This window comes from Lepidochelys kempii, chromosome 20 (genome assembly GCF_965140265.1).
Source record: "Lepidochelys kempii isolate rLepKem1 chromosome 20, rLepKem1.hap2, whole genome shotgun sequence".
Lineage (NCBI taxonomy): Eukaryota > Metazoa > Chordata > Testudines > Cheloniidae > Lepidochelys > Lepidochelys kempii.
This window is the reverse complement of record NC_133275.1, coordinates 6,345,746-6,367,544: the sequence shown is the minus strand read 5'-3', so window position 1 is coordinate 6,367,544 and position 21,799 is coordinate 6,345,746. Positions and strand designations below refer to the sequence as shown.

Genomic DNA, 21,799 nt, shown 5'->3' with positions numbered 1-21,799 from the left:
TTGCTGTACTGGCTCTGTGCAGAGATTTTAATGGGTTTGCTCAGCTTTCATTCTATCTGTAGCATGCTGGGATTAGCAAGCAAGGAGATCGAAGACAGCACACTTGAAGCAGCATGCACAAAGCACTGGGCTAGCATGCACTGCAGACAGAAATATGCCTCCACTCTGGGATAATGAGTATACAAAGGTTTCAGAGTAACAGCCGTGTTAGTCTGTATTCGCAAAAAGAAAAGGAGTACTTGTGGCACCTTAGAGACTAACCAATTTATTTGAGCATAAGCTTTCGTGAGCTACAGCTCACTTCATCGGATACAAAATCCAGGAAAGTGTGTATAAAAATCAGGGCTTGCATGCCCAGAAATCTGGGTTTGCGTGCACAGAAATTGGGGTTTGTGGATTGTGAAAGCCGGACTTGCATGCATGGAGAACCATGTGAAGCATGAACGACGGACTGGATTAGCAAGCGTAGAGAACCCTGTTTGCATGCAACGTTAGCACATATTTGCATGCCGGGTTAGCATGCAGAGAAGACCACATTTGCACACGAGATTAGCATGCAGAGAGAACCATGTTTGCATGCCGAGTTAGCATGCAGAGAGAACCATATTTGCATGCTGGGTTAGCATGCAGACAGGACCACATTTGCACACCGGGTTAGCAAGCAGAGATCCCAGCTAAGCGAGCATGGAGATACTTGTTAGGGAGTGATTGCAGCCTGCTCTTTGCTGGCGCACCCCATCTACTTTGCCCCTATGCCCCACTCGGCTGGGGGCTGCTATGATCCCCCTGTCTCTGCACCTTCGGAATTTGGTGCAAGGGGACTCCGCTCAGCAGCAGATCAGCCCCCCACCCACGGGGTGCTGGGAAGCTAGAAGGAGGGGGCAAGCACTGTGGCAGCTAGAAGGAGGGGGCAAGCGCCGGATGCACTAATTGCAAAAGGCAAGCGAGGTTACCAAATGGCTCTCAACCCGCCCCGCCCCGGGAACTACGAGGGCAGGCTTCCCGGGCCGAGAGCCAGCGCAGGGGAGAAAGGCAGGTGGCTGCTGTGGCCAGCAATGGGCAACTCCATCCGTGCCACTTTCCCCTTTGCACTGACCAGACGCCTGGCCCCAGAATCACAGGCCCAAATCTCTTGCTCGACACCACCCCCCCCACCGCGCTGGCTTGACGACAGGCTTCAGCCCAGAGAGAGCTGGGACGGAAAGGCCCCAGCTCCCCCATTGCTCGCCAGATCTCTCCGCTAACTCTGCCCAGAACTCCCCCGTCCAGCCTCCTCAGCCAGGCACAGCTCAGGAACAGGCGTGGGTGGCTCTGGGTGGTATCTGGTTCCATGGAGCAGGGGCTGGGCCCTTGGCAAGGGTTCAGGTGAGCCGGCTGTGCAAACAAAGGCCAGGACCAGGCCTTCGCCTAGCCCCACCTTCCTGGAGCAGAGGGAAGCTGGTAGAGGTGGGGGTGGCTAAGCCCTACCCGGCCCCTCCTCTGCTCCTGGCTATAAATTCCAGCCTGCATCCAGTCCAGCCCTGCACAGACGAAGACCTTACTAACTGCTGCAAACTCTTCTCTCTGTCCGTCCCCACCAGCACCATGAGTTTCTCCAGATCCACCTCCTACTCCAGCAGCCTGAGAAGTCCGAGCATCATGGGCAGGAGGTACGCCCCAAACACCAGTGCTGCCAGCGTCTACGCCGGGGCCGGGGGCTCTGGCTCGAGGATCTCCATGGCCAGGGCCACCAGCCTGGGCTCCAGCTTCCAGGGCAGCAGCTCTGGAGGCAGTTACGGCATCTCCCTGTCGGGCTCCGGGGTGGTGCAGAACGAGAAGGAAACCATGCAGGATCTGAACGATCGCCTGGCCTCCTACCTGGAGAGGGTGCGCAGCCTGGAAACCGACAACCGCAAGCTGGAGCTCCAGATCCGGGAGTTCATGGACAAGAAGGGCCCCAGGTCCCAGGACTGGAGCCGCTACTTCCAGATCATCGAGGACCTGAGGAACCAGGTGAGATGCTCCCTGCTCCTGCCTCCCCCTCCTAGCCTTGGTCACCTGGATCACGCTCAGATCTGCAGCCCCCAAACCCACTGTATCAGGGAGGAGGTGGCACATGCAGGACCCCCCCCTGCCCAATTCTAGTACCACCTCTGCCTGGGACCAAGCAGGAACCCAATGAGAGAGGGGACGATCATGCACCTGTCGGCATCCCCATATCTGGGATCAGCCCTCTGTCCCCCCCGCTTCCCCTCCCCCGCCCCCCGAGGGGCAGGGCGTAGTGTGGGTTTGCTACCCTTGCAGGGGACCGTGCAGCAAGGGAAAGCCTAGGAACAAGGCTGCCCCCCTCTGGGGAGCGTTGCAGGGTTACTGACTTGCACCCATGTCCCAAGTGCAGCCCCATGCATTCACCCGCCTGGGCTCCCCCCAAGCCTCCAGGAGGTCCCTCGGCCATCAGCTCGCTGTGGTGCTGCGCCTGGGCATGCCAGGTCCGGCTGGGCTGTAGGCCAAGGTGAGGGGCCCAACCCAGCCCCCTGTGAGGCCCAGAGAGGGCAGGCACTGTTGCTGCAGCCTGGGGCTCATGCCCCCCTCCCTCCCCCCGAGTTACTCATTAACCTCCCCTGCACAGTGGCCTGAAGTTCAGCCAAGGTGCAAAAGCAGGGTGTGGCAGGGCGAAATCCCTGCTTTTCCCTGCTGCTCCAGCTACAGCCCCTTGGGGCAGCAGGGGGTTTAATTCCCCCCCACTCGGGGGGGTGCTGAGGGGGTCTCGGCCCCTCCCTCAAAGCAGATGATTATTCTAGTAGCGGCCCCATTGCACCAGGCACTGCACACCCACTGGGGGGAAAGCAGCCCCTGCCCTGGCATGCGCTCCCCTTCTAAATAGGCAGAGGGGAAACTGAGGCACAGAGCAGCAAAGCGACTTGCCCGAGGTCAGTGGTAGAGCAAGGGCCTGACCCCAGGTCTCACGAGTCCTGGTTCAGTGCTCTAGCCACTAGGCCACACTGCCGCTGTTGGGGCTGGTTTACTTTCCTTAATGTTTGTTGCGTGCCTGTTTCCTGAACCAGCCCCCCAGGGCGATCTCAGGGCCATTTGCTTGTTTGCTCCGAGCATCCTGCCTTGACTGAAAACTCTCTCCCCGTGCAGGGTGGGATGGGTCAGGGTAAAACCGGCGCGGTGGGGTGTAGCTGGGGTGGGCGGGGAACAAAGTGGATGTTTGTTCTCTCTCTGGGCTGAGTCACCATTGCAAACGGAACAAAGACACAGTGAGACCGTTTGGAAAGCTGCGGTGGGAACAGGTGTGCAGGGCAACAGGAGGAAGCCCCATCTGGAAGTGGGCAGAGCACTGGACTGGAAATGTGGGCTCTATTCCCAGCTCGCCCACTGGCTGGTTGGGTGACCTTGGGCAAGTCACGTCACTGCCCCATGCCTCGGTTTCCCCATCTCTGAGACGGGGATCTCACAGATTTTCAAAGTGCTCTGCACCCCCCGCGCCAGTGCTGGGTTTTCGGCAAGAGCTTAGTACTTGGGGAGCAGGCCTAGAAAACTGGCTGTTATTTAGGGGAGTAGCCGGAGCTGAGCTCACGGCGAAATCCAGCCACCGTGGCCTGCTTTTCGGAGGGGCTGAGCAAACATGGAGGCTTCTGTTGGCACTGTGGGTTGCTCTCAAACCAGTCTCCAGTCGGGCACCCCAAAAGTGGGGTACCCCAAATTTTAGGCCACTTTGGGCCTAACTGTTGCCCAAGGTCACCCAGCGACGGGACTGGGAATGGGAGCCAGGACGCCTGGGTTTTATTCACCGGTAGGATCGCCTGTAGGACCCAGGCGTCCTGGCTCTCCTGTGCTCGTCAGCTGTAGTAATTCAGGGGTTACTCCCATTTTTAGGGCTCAGATCTCAGGGTGACGGGCCCCCGCGAATAGACCGGGCGGTGTCTCTTTAAGCGCCTTCGTCTCCCGTTGCTGTGGGAACCGCACCTGCCTTGCACCTGTGCTGAGCTAGACAAACAATGCCGTGGGTTGGCAGGAGCCCAGGAGATTCAGGTTCCCGGCGGAGGCTGGCACAGGAGAGCGATTCCTGGATCAGCGGCTGGGTGGGGCATCCTCTGGCTCTTGTGGGGCATCGCAGGGAGATGGGACCCTGCTGCCATCCCGGGGGCATGCACACCCCCCTGGGGGAGCTCAGAACTCAGCCCCTTGTCCGTGCCCCCCCTACCCAGCCAGCCCCAGGGCTGCTCTCTCCACCCACTGATCCGCCCGCCATGCATCTTCCCCCTGCCCAGATCTTCGAGAGCGCCGTGGGAAATGCCCGCATCGTCCTGCAGATTGACAACGCCCGCCTGGCCGCCGATGACTTCCGGGTCAAGTGAGCGCCCCACCGAGCAGTCACTTTCCTCTCGCCCTGACCCCCGTTGCCCTGGCCGGGGCGGAGATCCCCTGGTGGGGTGGGAAGCCAGGAGGGAGGGGCACGACCCAGAGGGGAAGCTCCCTCCCCCCAGGGTATATGGGAGGGGTGCAGCAGCTCTGCTGAGCTGGCTGCACCCCGGATGTTGAGGGGACTCTGCCACACGGAGGGTGGAGAGGTCTGTCACTCAGGCTGCTCCCCCCGCCCCCAAGCACACAGACTCATGGTGCAGGAGTCTCAACCCCCAAACATACACCCCCGCCCTACTCACACACGTGGTGGGGGAGCCGTGTCCCTCAAATGCACCCCCTGCAGCACCCCAACAAATGGGGGAGGGGCTGTTCCCTCCCAAATGCACTCCCCCAAATGGAGGAGGGGCTCTGCCCTGCAAATGCACCCCCTGCAGCACCCTATACATGAGGGAGGGGCTCTGCCCCCCCAAATGCCCCCTCCTCACCCCCACAGATGGCAGAGGGGCTCCAGCCCCCCTGCAGAGCTGGAGCTCCGTCCCCAAGCACTGAGCCTCTCCTGCTCCTCCTCCCCCCCCACCCGGCGCAGGTTCGAGTCGGAGCTGGCCATCCGCCAGTCGGTGGAGAGCGACATCAACGGGCTGCGGAAGGTCCTCGACGACACCAACATGAGCCGGCTGCAGCTGGAGGGCGAAATTGAGTCCCTCAGGGAGGAGCTGATCTTCATGAAGAAGAACCACCAGGATGTAAGCTGGGGAGGGGGGACTGTGCCCACGTGGGACAGGACTATCCTGCGTGGCTCACCATTGGGGGGTAGAAGGTAGCCCCCAGAAGGGCCCAGGATGGGGTGGGGTGGGGGTTGCTTCTCCCAAAGAGTGGACATCTCATGGGTCTGGGATTGTCCCCGCAGGAGGTGGACAGCTTGCAGGCCCAGATCGCCAGCTCGGGGCTGACAGTGGAAGTGGATGCCGCTCAGCCTCAGGACCTGGGCAAGGTCATGGCGGAGATCCGGGCTCAGTATGACACGCTGGCGCAGAAGAACATGGCGGACCTGGACCAGCAATGGAACCAGATGGTGAGCCGGGGGAAGGGGTTACGGCCTGTCCCCAGGGGGGTCCCCCACTTCTTGCCACTCTCAAGAACTAGGCCACTTAAGTAGACTTCTTTGGGCACGTTCAGGATGAGTTCATGCCGCCAAGACCAGAATCAGGGGCGGTTCTGATCCGGGGCTCTGATTTGGCCCATGATGGAGACAGGGCTGCTGGAGCTCCATCCCCTGGGGTGTCAGGGTCTGGGAGGTGTGGACCAGGCTAGCTCTGGCTGGCAAGGAAGAGACTCCCTCCCACATCCTCAAGTAACTGGCCTGCCCCGTCCCTGCTCCCTGTCCCCCTCCAGATCACCCAGAGCACCGCGGAGATCACCGAGAACACAAAGGAGATCGAGGTGGCCCGCAGCAGTGTCTCCGAGCTGCGCCGCACCTACCAGACGCTGGAGATCGAGGTGGAGTCCCTGCGCAACCTGGTACGCTTCTCCTCCCGGGCCAGAGCTGGGGTCCCCCTGCTCCACTCCCGGCCCCACTGCAGCTGGGCTCCTCCTTCACTCCCCCGTCCCCAGCGCCGCTTTCCCCCTTCCCAGCACCAGGTCGGGTTCTCCCTGTCCCACTCCTCCCGCAGTACCACAGCTGGGCTCTCCCACATCATGTCCAGGGTCTCCTGCACCCTGTTGAGCCTCTCCCCAACCATGCGCAGGGAGGGGGCTTTCTCCTTGTCCTCCCCCAGAGCCCTGATCCAGCCCCAGCGCTCAGGCTGGCAACCACATTAGAGGTGGACAGCATCCCAGTGTGCCGGGGATACCCTCCGTGGGCGGCGGGGGAGCTAGCGTTGGCCCTGCCGGGGATACCCTCCGTGGGCCGCGGGGGAGCTAGCGTTGGCCTGTCACCCTCAGCCAGACCCCATCCTGGTTTCTCCTTGTCCAATGCTGCCCCCCAAAGGGGAGGAACTGGTGCCTGGCATCCTCCCCAGAGGTATGGCTGGTGCCCACTGAGGCATGGCACTGACCTCTCCTCCCCTTGCAGAAAGCCAGCCTGGAGGCAAACCTGCGGGACGTGGAGCAGCACTACATCGTGCAGATGGAGCATCTGAATGGGCAGCTCCTGCGGGCCGAGGCGGAGCTGGCTCAGGTACGCAACGACATCCAGCGCCAGTCTGAGGACTACCAGGCCCTGCTGAACATCAAGGACAAGCTGGAGGCAGAAATCGCTACCTACAGGCAGCTGTTGGAGGGCGGAGAGGAGTTCAAGTGAGTGCCTCGGGTCGGGGCGTCGGTTCCTCCCTCAGCCCTGCTTCTTTCCAACTCCAGTAGGGAGGATTTAACCCTGGGGCCCCTGGACTTCGTCGTTTGTTCTGCTAGGGAAACCTGGCTCCAAGATAAACCATCTTGCCCCCCACTCCCTGTTATAGCAATTCCTAGCTGGGTTAGCTGAGGGTCCGGGAAGCTACTGTGATTTGACCCAGGCCAGAGAGGGTCAGTAATGCACCCAATAACCTTCCCAGTGTTTGGCCCCATTTGCTGGGCCACGGGGCCCCTGAGGTTCCCCCAGGGATGGGAAGGGGCAGTCAGGCTCAGATCCCCACCAGGAATGGGCTCTGTCCCTCTGAGGGGCCGTGCGGGACCAACCACACATATGGGGCTGTCCCCCAGAGGAGCCTCATCGCTAGAACCCCACGTTCCCTGGATTCATGGCCCTGGCAGGGAGCCGGTGGCGGGGCAAGTGGGTGCCCATTGAGTGGGGGCAGGGAGGAGCTAATGCTTGCCAGGGCATAATGCCACCCCAGGCTACTGATCCCGCGTGGGCTGCTCCCTGATGACCTCCCTCCCAAGGGGTGTGCGGCAGGTCTCCGTCTCTGGTTGCATGCAGTGGACCAGGGCCTCTGGGAAAGCCCCTTGAGTGTTCACGCTCCCTCTCTCCCACTCTGCAGCCTGCACGACGCTCTGGTGGACAGCAGCAGTGTCACGCAGACCACCCACCAGGTCGTCACCACGACCAAGAAGTTGGTGGACGGCAAAGTGGTGTCGGAGACCAGCAAGTCGCAAGTGATCGAGAACTGAGAAGACGCACCCCATGGTCCCTGCTCCCTTCCCTTAGCATCTGGCATTGCGGTGCCCTGGGAGGGCCGCAGGCAGCCTGCTTTGCCTCCCTCCGCCCACTTGCTTGGTCAGCGGAACTCAATAAAATACGTAGTTGGCCTCAGAGCGGGCTGCTTCTCTTGGGCTTCGGGGGGGGGCTTTGGGGGAGGGGTGGGGGATCCTGGCTGAGCCCTGAGTTCCCTGCTAATGCGGGTGTAAAGTGGCCCCCTGCCCAAGGTGCTCAGAGCGCTTCCCATGCTGCCGCATGGCACCCTGGTCATGTAGGGTCGTAGCCCTATGTCTCCGATATCCAGATGGGAAAACCGAGGCATGTGGCAGATAAAACGACTTGCCCAAAGTCACAGAGCCAGTCACTGGCAGAGCTGGGATAGATGTCCAGTCCCTGGTCTAACCACTCCCCCAAACTTTTCCTAGCAAGGAGGAGGACCCAGGAGTCCTGAATCCCAGCCACTCCCCATCCCTGTTCTAATCATCAGTCTGCACTCCCCACCCAGAACCCAGGAGTCCTGATTCCCAGCCCCCACCCCCCCGCCCCACCCACTCTAATCATTAGACAGCACTCCCTCCCAGGGCCAGGGAGAGAACCTAGGAGTCCTGACTCCACCCCTCTTCCCCCAACCATTAGACTGCACTTCCCTCCCAGAGTCAGGAATAGAACCCAGGAGTCCTGATTCCCAGCCCCACCCCGCCCTAACCATTAGACCACATTCCTTCCCAGAGCCAGAGATAGAATCCAGAAGTCCTGACTCCCACTCCCACCACCCCACCCCCCTAATCACTAGCCTGCACTCCCCTTAGTCAGGAAAAGAACTCAGAAGTCCTGATTCCCAGCAACACCCTCCCCCCACTCTAACCATTAGACCGCATTCCCTCCCATAGTCAGGAATAGGACCTAGGGGGTCCCCCTATCCCCAATCTCATGCTTTAACTAGCCTCCCCAATTCTAAGCTCTCACCCTTCCATTTCCCTCCTTCGGGGTTCCCGTCCTGCCTCCCTCCCCCGATCGCACAGACCCCGTCTGTGTCTCTCTGAATGGCCCATTGCCATGGTGGGGCTCGGTCTGCAGTGGGGCTCATGGATTTAATTCCTCTTCCGCTAGTCCTGGGGCCACCCCAGGATGCCTTATTCCATGGAGGGGGGCTGCCCATGTCCAGCCCCCTAATGGCGCCGTGGCACTAAACTCAATAACCCCACTTTCCAGGCCTGTTGCAACTGGAGCGAACAAGTCGGGGCCACAGGCATCCTACACTTCACCCTTAGCACTAGATTGGGGGGCGGAGCTGTTCTGCCCAGTGCAGTAGTCCATGGCTCTCCAAGGCTGGGCTGGCTAGTAAGTGGCCCCAGTAGCCTTCCATAAGGCAGAGCGCTGGTCGTATCCCTTCTGCTCTCTAAAGGCAGCTGGACCTAGAAAGACCCTCAGATTCCTGCCAGGAATCTGAGGGTCTTTCTAGGGTTTTCCCCTGACCTGTCTCCTCCAACTATCAGCCTCTTCCCCCGAAGGGGGTTGAATCGGTCACACTCATTTTGGCTCCTTAGATCCACGGTGGCATGGCCACAGATGAGTCCCTGGGTTGCAGGGCCCCTGGGTGCTATGGGGGCACAGTCACAGGGCAGTGGCAGAATGAAGGACCCCCCAGGCAGGCTGGCGGATGGGCGCCAGCCATGGAAGGAATCCCAAAATTTAGCACTTGGGGATGGAGAAGGGGTGGGGTATTCTTCCAAGCTCTGCCCACGACATAAGCTCTGCCCACAACATAAGCTCCGCCCATTCCTATGCCTAGTATGAGACGCTGCTCAGATGATGATGTTCAGTCCTGGCCTCTCCCACCAGGGGGCGCTGTAGGGAGCAGGGCAGGAGCGCTGGCCCTAGCGGCGAGCTCCCAGCTACTCCAGCCCCAGCCTCTCCCAGTGTAAAGTAGGCACAGCAAGTGTCAGCTACTCCCTTTCCCGCTCCTAATGAGCAGAGTTGGGCAGACCCCAGCCTCGGGAGCAGGGAGGAGCAGCTGATTACTGAGGACGATTCAGAGGGAAGGGAATTTGGCAGGTGCTGCTCCACTCCCTTCTGCTGGGGCCAAGCAACCCCGCTGCTCTCAGCCACATTCATGTAAACACCAAGGAACCCCGCTGATTTCGGTGCCGTTCCTCCCGATTTGCCCCGCTAAGGGTAACCAGTGGGAGCCGGCGCTCCAGGTAACCTTGGGGTAACCCTTGCAGCAGCTGCCGCCCCTGTAGGTTGGGGCCCAGGCTTCCCACTCGCAGGGAGAGGAGTCGGGTTTGCATCCAGCACCCGTCTGCACTGAAACCAGATCAACTGATTAGAGCAACCAGAACCCCACATCCTTAAACGCCCACTGATTTCAATGGGAGTCAGGCACCTCAGTACCTCTGAGGATCTGGGCCTTTGTCCTCTCTGGGCATGCGCTTCAAACCGGGGGCTTTGGAGTAACAGTGGCGTGGGTGTGTGTGTGTGTGAGTGTGTGCAGGCTCAGGAGGTGTGGGGGTGTATTTGTGTGTGTTCAGCCTCCGGGGGGGGTGTCCATGGGTGGGTGTGCAGGCTAAGGGGTGTGCGCGCACAGGCTGGGCTGGGCACTGCCTGTGTGTGTTCAGCCTCGGGGTGTGGGTGTGCGGGTGTGTACGCACACGCAGGTTTTTGTCGTCGCTTCTTGGGCCGTGAAATTGACGTTCACCAGCATTTACCGATCAAAATCAAATCCTTCCAAGCCACCGTAGGTAGGCGCGTTGCTGTGGCCTTCTGATGCTACAGTGGAGGGAGGGCGGGGCAGGTCAGTACTAGACAGCTAGACATGGGGGGCATGGAGGTTGCAGACTCACATGTATGTGGTGGGGGTGCAACCGTTTGTGTTAGGGCACCTTATTTCTCTCCACTACCCTTGCAGCCTCTTGTGCTGCCGGTCATCGCACGCCATGCCCAGAGCTGCTCCATCCCAGCCAGATGCCCCATCTCTCATGCCAGCCGGACCTTGCCTGTTCCCCTAGCCCTCCATCACCCTGTTTCCCTCTGGCTCAGCTGGAGCATCCAAGGTCTCTGGTGGAGCTCAGATAACGCACTGGCCCTGGGATGGCAGCTAGAATAGCTCTGGCTGGGCAGAGCTGATAGATGGGTACAACACCCTCAAAGACAAATATTTGTTTCTGGGGAGAGACGGCCTTTTCCTGTGGGAACTTGTGCTAAGAAGGGGCCCTGTGGGCTAATGATCTTGTGCCAACCAGGGCAAACAGGGAATTCTCACTGATACCGCCCCGCTGTGCTTGGGAACCAGGGTGTTTGCAGAGAGGAGACCTAGGCTTCCCCTCCTGCTAGGCACAGCAGGGCCAAGTCTCATGCTAGTTGGTGCTTCAAAGCGCCAGCTTCTGGAGTCCCGGCGTGCAGAGACATTGGAAACGGGACTCTCGCAGCTCAAAACACAGATGGACAAGAAAAAGATCACAGGATGATTTTTTTAATGGCATGACTGTTGAGCCAATCATGATTTTGGGGGGGAGTTGACTCATGATTTGGAACCCCTCCAAGTGGGAGGCAGCATCTAGTGGTTAGAGCACAAGGTTGGGCACCAGGACACCGGGGTTCTGGTCCTGGCCCTGGACGAGGAGCAGGCAGGGGTACCTGCCTAGGGGAGAATTCCCTATTTAGCCAAGGAGCGGATGGTAGAGGCAGGAAGCTCTGATAGATCCTTCCGCCTGTGTGGGGTTCAGACCCTGGATCCCCCGCTCTGGGGTCAGAGAGTCCTGGATGAGTCAGTTATCCAGAACTCCCCACCATGCCCCACGGCTGCCTGAGTCATTCTCAAGGACACCCACTTCCCACGCTGCTCTGGCATGAGTCACCAGCAGGGACCCTGCTCCACCACTGAAACGGGGGACTTTGCTCACCCATTCTGTCAGGACAGGGTGAGGGGGGCTGCCTGCCCCGAACGGGGTGCCTAGCTACAGTAGGATATGCAAAGCCCTGGCAGACTCACCCCAAACGCAGACTGTGAAAGGAGAGGCGCACCCGTGCAAACGCAGAGACCATGCAACTGGCTTGGCAGGGGAGAGCTCAGGAGCGGTGCAGGTGAGTGTGTGTTTGCGTGTGTTTGTGTGTGTGACGGCACAAGGGTGAGTCACTGCTGAGATGACCTTGATCAGTGACTCCGTTGCCTTGGGGAAAACATACAAACAAAAGCCCCTTGTGTTACCACCTTATCTCCAGACACTAAACCCTTTGATGCAGTTAGCCTGGGCCCTTGACATGAGGGTCAGACACCCCACACAGAAATAAGAGGAAGGCAAGTGGAGAAATGCATTCACCCCAGCCAGGGAGCCCTGCGCAACCTCCTCTGGGCTTGTCTAGTGCAGACTGTGGGCTGCAGGGACCCCCAGCGTTGGGAGCTTCCCCATAGCAGTGCCCAGGTGGGACTCCAGTGCAGGAGCTTCCCCACAGCAACTCAGTTCTGGTGGCACTGCCCAGAAAGCGAAAGCTGGCACAAGCTCCCACCCCAAACATTCGTTCCCCTGCTAGCAGGCGTTCAGGAGAATAATCCGCAGTTAAACTTTAAACAACTTCCTCTCTCATATCCGCAGCTCACTGAGACGGACTCTGGTGGCGTGACCTCCCCCACAGCAATGCGGCTGCGTGGTGGCACGGCCTCTCCGAGTTGCAAGCGTGGCAGGGGCTTTCACGGGCCCCTCTGCGCGTACCCCCCACCGCCGTGTTAATGACAGCTCAGCCAGCAAAGCCTGAAGAAATTGAACCGGAGCCCTGGCGGGTGGGAACAAGGCTCACGGATGGATTGAAACTTCCAGGGTGCAGAGGGCCCCCGGTTCCCAACAAACTTCAGCTGTTGCCTGGATATCTTAGGGGTCTCAAACTAGGTGCCCCAAAACGAGGCATCCAGAGTTAGGGGTTACTTTGGAAAATTTGGTTGCACGTGACTAGATAGATAGATAGATAGATAGATGTTACTGGGTATTTATCTATCTGTTCAGGGCCCTGTACTCATTTAGCTTTGGTTGGGGTCTGTTGTGCCCATGGGAGGACTGTATATTGGCCGGGGGGTTGTCTCTAGTGGCACCGGATTCCAGGGGAACCCTTTGCCCCCTTGCCAGGCCGGTCTGTGTTCCAGGAAGCGGGCAGTGCCCCATCACAGCCAGGCAGGCAGTGTGTTCTTGCTGGAGGGGTGAGCCTTTGCTGCGTGGCTGGAGTGGCCCCATCAGAGGAGTGGGGGGGGCGGGACGTCCCATACAGGCTCTGTCCGGGCAGAATCTCCTGCAGCCCTGGAATTTCTGCTCCAGACGGGAATGGGGCTGTCAGGCATTCTAGGGATTGTCAGAGCAGGCCGCAGCCCCTCCCCAAGGCTGGAAAGTCCCACTCTTGATGAGCATGATACCAACACAATGCCAGGCTCTGGGAGCAATTACAGGAACTATCTCTAATCTCTCTTCTTGATGGCCTCCCACTGCTGCTCATTTCACCTGCCAGCCCTGCATGCTGAGAACAGCCTCTAGGCAGGGTAGAGCTCCTAACGACCTTGCCTGCAGGCAGGAGAATCCCCTGGGATTATCATCCTGCTCAGCCTGTGGTGATAACCTACAGCAGAGGGAGTTCCTGCCTAGAGGGGTTCGGGGTGCATCAGTGTCAGCCTTTTGCCCCAGTGGAGAAGTACGAGATGGTGCTTTGCACCAGGACAGCTCACCCCATTGTGAATTGCACCCAGACAGCCCCGTTGTGTCATGTCTCTACACCAGTGTAATGGTTTTGCACCGGTGCAGTTGCGAATTTCATTGGTCTAGACCATCCCAGGGAAAGATGAGGAACCTGGGAGGAGATTAAGGCAGCAAGGGGAGCTGGGCATTCACACCTCCTCGGTGCCTTTGATCACTGCACCCCCAGGCTTCTAGGGGCTGAGCCTTCCTCCCACGGCCTGGTCACACAACACCCACCATCCCTTCTCTCTCCTTCAAAATCTGTCCCGCTTGGACACCTCTATGTGCGATCCAGCCACACTGAGAGCCACGCTGGGGTAGTCTGGCCCCCCATAGTCCTTCAACAGGGTCCCACGCCCAGTGCGGACACACCAGCATGGCAGGGATCAAAACGAACCACGCCCACGAGAAGGGCCCTGGGCTCCAGGCTTGGGGGCTGTGATGAGCTGGAGTCCAGGCTCATCACAGCCCCCGAGCCTGGAGCCCAGGGCCCTTCCTCCCTCCTGGCCCGGCACAGAGGGAAGCCTGGGGCTTTCCAGGCCGCAGCTGGGAACACTCCACATCGCCGGCTACCTGGGTGTGCTGCTCCAGCCTGGCAGAGAAACCAGAGGGGCCTTCCTCCAGCCCCGGGGTGCAGCTACACGACAGAATTGCCTCTCCCCTCCTCATTGTCTTTCCACTGCCCTGTCACGCGCTAAGGAGAATCCAGGGCACCTGGCACAAGTGGACTGGCAGAGGCTCCAAATCCTCCATTTATCCCCACACCACCAGCAGCAGGGCAAGTGTCTGTGTCCACACCTTTTCCCTGACCCCCACATTCCCCTCCACACTGACTGGTGACTGCAGAAGGATCACCCGACCCGAGGCCATGATGCTACAGTGAAGAAGCTTTCAGAGGAACAGCCGTGTTAGTCTGTATTCGCAAAAAGAAAAGGAGTACTTGTGGCACCTTAGAGACTAACCAATTTATTTGAGCATGAGCTTTCGTGAGCTAAGCTAGCTTCTATCCTCCCACAGGCCTCCCTAGCCAGAGCCTGCATGTTGTTCTCATAGGGAAGCGTCTGGGTATTTTGATTCCTCTGGAATTTCAGGGCTGGGCTGGGGTCAGTTGTTTTTGGTCCTTTCTCCTCATTGTTTCAACAGCTCACATGCAGCCAAGCAGGAATGTCTACCCAGCTGCCAGGAATGACAGGACTCCCAGCAGGTGTGGGGTCCACGCGTGTTTATTGTGCAAATGTCTCTGCCGGCCCACTGGGGTCCCTGGGCTCCAGCCCCTGGAGAGGCAGAGTTCAAGTTAAGCTCTCCCCGCTGCATGGCTCCGTGTTGTGCACTGATCAAGCAGAGGAGGCAGATGCAGCGTGGAGTGAGTGCCAGGGACAGAAGCTAGCGTCCCAAGAAAGCTAGCTTTTCAGAGAAACAAATTTAATAGTTTTATTAAGATAATGTTGAAGTAAAAAGGAAACGGTACAGAGTTTAAGCATAGAAATTTCTGGTTATCAGGGAATAAGGTACAGATTATCAAGGGGTGTGAAATTAGGTTTAGGAACGGGTGGCGTAAGGAATACATAATCTGCAATCTCCCCGATTGGGGGTAGAAGTTTAACCGGTCAAAGTACAGACATTGAGATATGGGGGTATGTTGTCCATAATACACCCGTGTTAGGTTTCGCTTCTCTGCACCCAACCCAGGAAGCATTCCCCGCTCCTGCGGCAAACACTCTGGGCTCTGTCTCACCTCCGCTGGTGTCTGTCCCCAGGCAGAGGATGGTAAAACCAGTGTGCACAGGCCAGCGTGCAAGAACAACCCTACCATAACAAATCGGCATGTGCAGCCAAGCACTCACAAGCAATCCTACAATAACGAACCCGTGTGTACTGCCCGGTCCTCACAGGCAACCCTACAATAACAAACCAGGCTGCACAGCCCAGAACTCAGGAGTGACTATATCAAAACAAATCATTGAATGCACACATTTCCCTTGTGGAGCTGCAGGCAGGATCTCAGCTTGCCACACAAGCTTTGCACTGATGGGGGGGGGGATCTTACAGTAGAATTTGGTCCTAGAAGAACCCAGTCCAGCTAACCCAGTGGTTCTCAAACTTGTGTACAGGTGACCTCTTTCACATAGCAAGTCGCTGAGTGCAACCCCCCTTATAAATTAAAACATTTTTAAATATATTTAACACCATTATAAATGCTGGAGGCAAAGCGGGGTTTGGGGTGGAGGCTGGCAGCTCGTGACCCCCCATGTAATAACCTCACGACCCCCTGAGGTTTCCCAACCCCCAGTTTAAGAACCCCTGAGCTAGCCCCTTTCATCCACATTCTGTGTGAAATGGGCAAGCAGGGACAGGAAGTTAGGAATCTGACCAAAAGTGGCTCATTGCTTCCTTTTGGGTCAGGCGAGGCATGTTCTGCCCCACAGTCTGCTGACATATCCATGTCAGGCAATCTAGGGATGAGCCCAGCACTCGATCTGTTCACACTCCAATTCACACTCTGGATTCTGCTTTGGCATGAATCCATGTCCACGTGGGAGCCGGGATCACTCAGCATCCCTGGAAAACACGGTGCCATGCAAAGGTGATGGCGTCGCGCAGCTCACGCTTCAGGGGGCAGACTCCGCACCAGGGCAGGGGCAGAGGGGATGCATCTTGCCTTCCTCCTATCCAGGGGCTGTGGAGGCTGGTGCAGCACCCCAGCTCAGGCTGGTGCAGCCCTGAGCACCACAATGGCCCCTTGTGGGCGCTCAGAATGGCTGGGGCACACATCTGCACCGGCCCAAACTCCTCGGGGCCCCTTCCCACCAGGGCCGCTGCAGAGACAGTCCGCAGCTCTATTCACCAGCTCTGGGCATGGTGTAGGGGATCTCTGTGCCACTCCCCAAGGGAGCATTATACCTGCCCTAAGGCCCTTTTTGCAGCCATAGAACCAGGCTGAACCTGGCTGCAGGTCCTGGGGACATTAAAGTCAATGGGAGTTTCTTACATCCCACAAGGTGGGACTATAGGCCCCTGGCTGGAAAAGGGTGGAGTCCATGCGTGGGTATGCAGGTATTTGGGGAGAGGTTCCTAGCCTGGTCCATGCTGGCCCTGTAGCTGTGGATGCTAGAAATACCCTGTCTGGTCTGGGTGAAAGGAGATACCAGGGGGTGAGTCACCCGGGAGCAGGGGCCAGCAGGAGGCATATGCAGCACTGAAAACTCACTCAGGCTTTGTGCTATGACTCTGCACCAGGCTGCATTTCAACTGGCGGGGGGGGGGGGGGGTTAACAGGGAAGCCCTCTTTCCTGTTACTGAGGTTGCAGCGCCATCATGTGGCCGTTCTGTTTTACTCCTTGAGAACACCCAAAAATTTTGTTTGCTGCGTTGGTGCAGCCATGCTGGCCCCAGGCTATGAGAGAGACAAGGTGGGTGAGGTCATCGCGTTATTTGGAGCAGCTTCTGTTGGAGAAAGAGACAAGAGGAGCTCTGTGGAGCTTGGAAGCATGTCTCTTTCCCAACAGAAGTCGGTCCAATAAAAGATATGACCTCGCCCACCTTGTCTCTCCCCACTCCATAGATAAAACTGGGTTTATATCCCCCTCTGTTTATTTGCCATCTTGCTGAGCTCTGCTTTGATTGTTCAGGGCCTATGAGCAACCCTCCAGTAACAATCCAGTGTGGGGAGCCCCAGCCTTCAGGAAGGGGGCGAGGGCGCCTCTGATAACAAACCAGCATGTGCAAATTAGCCTTCATAAGCAACCCTGCACAAACAAAGGAGTTCGCACAGTCACTCCAGCACTCAGGAGCAACCCTGCGATAACAAACTAGTGTGTTTAACCCAGCACTCAGGAGAAACCCCACAATACTAGCCTACATAGCCCCACACTCAGGAGTGACTCTACAATAACAAACCAGTTTGCAGAGCCCAGCACTGAGACGTGACTCTACAATAACAAACCAGTATGCATAGTCCCTCACTCAGGAACGACCCTACAATAACAAACTGGTGTGCATCTCCCTGCAACTCACATGCTGAAAACCCTGCCAGTGCCATCTCACAGAAATCCCAGAGCCCTTTGGCAGAGTAATAGCCACATGAATAATGTTAAGGACCATTTCACACCAGCCAGGGAAACTGTGTTACCACCCTTCTAGCAAGAACCAGCTCACTAGGGACTTGCTAGGCCATTGTAAAGGCATCAGCTAAGTCTCTGGGTAAGCGATGGAGCTGGTGAGTCCACAGCAGCTTCACACGATGGATCGGGGCAGCAGATTAAAGGAAGGAGCCATTAGCCCATCCTGTAGGTCCATGGATTCTCTTGGCTCTGCACTAAAGGGTTTGGATCTGCCCTGTGGTTCTCCCTTCCACAACCTTGCCTCATCTCATGTGCAGAATACACAGCAGAGCCCTCCAGTGTGGACAGGGGAGGAGAGATCCGCAAATGTTAAACAGGAGGGGAGAATGGGGAACACGAAGACAAACATTCCAAGCAATAGAATCAAATTCCTTCCAGACAAGGCGGCAGGTCAGTGACTGAGAGTTGATGAATCATGGGTTTGTAACAGCTGGTTTGTAAAAGATATTAGTATATCATACACATATATACACCTGATGTGATCAGTAAGAAAGAAAGAAAGAAAGAAAGAAAGAAAGAAAGAAAGAAAGAAAGAAAGAAAGAAAGAAAGAAAGAAAGATATGTATCAATAGATAGATATGTATCAATAAAGAAAGATATTATGGAGAGAGAGCTATGTATGCAGATAGATCAAATTCAGAGTAGCTGTCAGCTTTACAGATTCATGCCCAACTTTGATCTGAATCTTCTGAACTCCATATGCCAATAGCATTCTCTAGCAGTGGCTGGGCAGGACATATATGCTGTCATCCGCTACTGGCTGGAACACAGAGGAGGTAACGGACCTATTACTGCTCACCATTAGAGGATGTCTATGTTAGCTCAAGTGGCTGAGGTCTGTGGTCTTGGAGCTAAAGGAGCAGGGCCCTAGGCTAGGGTCATCAGCTCTGGGGTTCTGGGGTTTGGTTGCAAGAAGCTCCAGGTGTGATTCTCCCTTGTACACACCTAAAGTCGGTATGAAATCATCACAGATCAGAACCACTGCGGTTGACACCCCCTACACACGGGGGTGAATGGTGACACATGGTGACACGGGGGTGAATGGTGACACAAAGGTATGAGAATCACGGCCCCATAGCCAAAGCAGTGATGTAAGTCCTGCTCTACACTAGGACTTTAGGTCGAATTTAGCAGCGTTAAATCGATGTAAACCTGCACCCTTCCACACGATGAAGCCCTTCATTTCAACTTAAAGGGCTCTTAAAATCGATTTCCTTACTCCACCCTGACAAGTGGATTAGTGCTTAAATTGGTCTTGCCGGGTCGAATTTGGGGTACTGTGGACACAATTTGACGGTATTGGCCTCCGGGAGCTATCCCAGAGTGCTCCATTGTGACCGCTCTGGACAGCACTCTCAACTCAGATGCACTGGCCAGGTAGACAGGAAAAGAACCGTGAACTTTTGAATCTCATTTCCTGTTTGGCCAGCGTGGCAAGCTGCAGGTGACCATGCAGAGCTCATCAGCAAAGGTGACCATGATGGAGTCCCAGAACGCAAAAGAGCTCCAGCATGGACCGAACGGGAGGTACGGGATCTGATCGCTGTATGGGGAGAGGAATCCGTGCTATCAGAACTCCATTCCAGTTTTCGAAATGCCAAAACCTTTGTCAAAATTTCCCAGGGCATGAAGGACAGAGGCCATAACAGGGACCTGAAGCAGTGCCGCGTGAAACTTAAGGAGCTGAGGCAAGCCTACCAGAAAACCAGAGAGGTGAACGGCCGCTCCGGGTCAGAGCCCCAAACATGCCGCTTCTATGATGAGCTGCATGCCATTTTAGGGGGTTCAGCCACCACTACCCCAGCCGTGTTGTTTGACTCCTTCAATGGAGATGGAGGCAACACGGAAGCAGGTTTTGGGGACGAAGAAGAAGATGATGATGATGAGGTTGTAGCTAGCTCACAGCAAGCAAGCGGAGAAACCGGTTTTCCTGATAGCCAGGAACTGTTTCTCACCCTGGACCTGGAGCCAGTACTCCCCAAACCCACCCAAGGCTGCCTCCTGGACCCAGCAGGCGGAGAAGGGACCTCTGGTGAGTGTACCTTTTAAAATACTATACATGGTTTAAAAGCAAGCATGTGAAAGGATTAATTTGCCCTGGCATTCGCGGCTCTCCTGGATGTACTCCCAAAGCCTTTGCAAAAGGTTTCTGGGGAGGGCAGCCTTATTGCGTCCTCCATGGTAGGACACTTTACCACTCCAGGCCAGTAACACGTACTTGGGAATCATTGTACAACAAAGCATTGCAGTGTATGTTTGCTGGCGTTCAAACAACATCCGTTCTTTATCTCTCTGTGTTATCCGAAGGAGAGTGATATCATTCATGGTCACCTGATTGAAATAGGGTGCTTTTCTTCAGGGGACACTCAGCGGTGCCCGCTCCTGCTGGGCTGTTTGCCTGTGGCTGAACAGAAATGTTCCCCGCTGTTAGCCACGGGGAGGGGGAAGGGTTGAGGGGGTAGCCACGCGGTGGGGGGAGGCAAAATGCGACCTTGTAACGAAAGCACATGTGCTATGTATGTAATGTTAACAGCAAGGTTTACCCTGAAAGAGTGTAGCCACTGTTTTATAAAATGTGTCTTTTTAAATACCGCTGTCCCGTTTTTTCTCTCCACCAGCTGCATGTGTTTCAATGATCACAGGATCTTCTCCTTCCCAGAGGCTAGTGAAGATTAGAAAGAAAAAAAAACGCACTCGTGATGAAATGTTCTCTGAGCTCATGCTGTCCTCCCACACTGACAGAGCACAGACGAATGCGTGGAGGCAAATAACGTCAGAGTGCAGGAAAGCACAAAATGACCAGGAAGAGAGGTGGCAGGCTGAAGAGAGTAAGTGGCAGGCTGAAGAGAGTAAGTGGCGGGCTGAAGACAGGGCTGAAGCTCAAATGTGGCGACAGCGTGATGAGAGGAGGCAGGATTCAATGCTGAGGCAGCTGGAGGATCAAACCAGTATGCTCCAGTGTATGGTTGAGCTGCAGCAAAGGCAGCTGGAGCACAGACTGCCACTACAGCTCCTGTGTAACTAACCGCCCTCCTCCCCAAGTTCCATAGCCTCCACACCCAGACGCCCAAGAACGCGGTGGGGGGGCCTCCGGCCAACCAGCCACTCCACCAGAGAGGATTGCCCAAAAAACAGAAGGCTGGCATTCAATAAATTTTAAAGTTGTAAACTTTTAAAGTGCTGTGTGGCATTTTCCTTCCCTCCTCCACCACCCCTCCTGGGCTACCTTGGTAGTCATCCCCCTATTTGTGTGATGAATGAATAAAGAATGCATGACTGTGAAGCAGCAATGACTTTATTGCCTCTGCAAGCGGTGATCGAAGGGAGGAGGGGAGGGTGGTTAGCTTACAGGGAAGTAGAGTGAACCAAGGGGCGGGGGGTTTCATCAAGGAGAAACAAACAGAACTTTCACACCGTAGCCTGGCCAGTCATGAAACTGGTTTTCAAAGCTTCTCTGATGCGTACCGCGCCCTCCTGTGCTCTTCTAACCGCCCTGGTGTCTGGCTGTGCGTAACCAGCAGCCAGGTGATTTGCCTCAACGTCCCACCCCGCCATAAACGTCTCCCCCTTACTCTCACAGATATTGCGGAGCGCACAGCAAGCAGTAATAACAGTGGGAATATTGGTTTCGCTGAGGTCTAAGCGAGTCAGTAAACTGCGCCAGCGCGCCTTTAAACGTCCAAATGCACATTCTACCACCATTCTGCACTTGCTCAGCCGGTAGTTGAACAGCTCCTGACTACTGTCCAGGCTGCCTGTGTACAGCTTCATGAGCCATGACATTAAGGGGTAGGCTGGGTCCCCAAGGATAACTACAGGCATTTCAACATCCCCAACAGTTATTTTCTGGTCTGGGAATAAAGTCCCTTCCTGCAGCTTTTGAAACAGACCAGAGTTCCTGAAGATGCAAGCGTCATGTACCTTTCCCGGCCATCCCACGTTGGTGTTGGTGAAACGTCCCTTGTGATCCACCAGCGCTTGCAGCACTATTGAAAAGTACCCCTTGCGGTTTATGTACTCGCCCGCTTCGTGCTCTGGTGCCAAGATAGGGATATGGGTTCCGTCTACGGCCCCACCACAGTTAGGGAATCCCATTGCAGCAAAGCCATCCACTATGACCTGCACATTTCCCAGGGTCACTACCCTTGATATCAGCAGATCTTTGATTGCGTGGGCTATTTGCATCACAGCAGCCCCCACAGTAGATTGCCCACTCCAAATTGATTCCCAACTGACCGGTAGCTGTCTGGCGTTGCAAACTTCCACAGGGCTATCGCCACTCGCTTCTCAACTGTGAGGGCTGATCTCATCTTGGTATTCAAGCACTTCAGGGCAGGGGAAAGCAAGTCACAAAGTTCCATGAAAGTGCCCTTACGCATGCAACAGTTTTGCAGCCACTGGGAATCGTCCCAGACCTGCAACACTATGCGGTCCCGCTAGTCTGTGCTTGTTTCCCGAGCCCAGAATCGGCATTCCATAGC

The 21,799-nt window shown here is 56.5% G+C and overlaps 2 protein-coding genes across 2 annotated transcripts; both read left to right on the top strand.

Annotated features, from left to right (window-relative positions):
• Positions 1-1,515: 1,515 nt before the first annotated feature.
• On the top strand, positions 1,516-7,599 carry KRT18 (keratin 18). The gene is made up of 7 exons (XM_073318713.1): positions 1,516-1,992; positions 4,257-4,339; positions 4,937-5,093; positions 5,258-5,422; positions 5,743-5,868; positions 6,422-6,645; positions 7,326-7,599. The coding sequence occupies exons 1-7, from the start codon at positions 1,585-1,587 to the stop codon at positions 7,453-7,455; spliced, it is 1,293 nt and encodes a 430-aa protein (XP_073174814.1). The 5' UTR covers positions 1,516-1,584; the 3' UTR covers positions 7,456-7,599.
• Positions 7,600-11,428: 3,829 nt separating this feature from the next.
• Positions 11,429-20,565, top strand: LOC140900928 (uncharacterized). The gene is made up of 3 exons (XM_073318931.1): positions 11,429-11,566; positions 18,942-19,350; positions 19,937-20,565. Exons 2-3 carry the CDS (start codon positions 18,945-18,947, stop codon positions 20,341-20,343), a joined length of 813 nt encoding a protein of 270 aa, XP_073175032.1. The 5' UTR covers positions 11,429-11,566; positions 18,942-18,944; the 3' UTR covers positions 20,344-20,565.
• Positions 20,566-21,799: the final 1,234 nt, after the last annotated feature.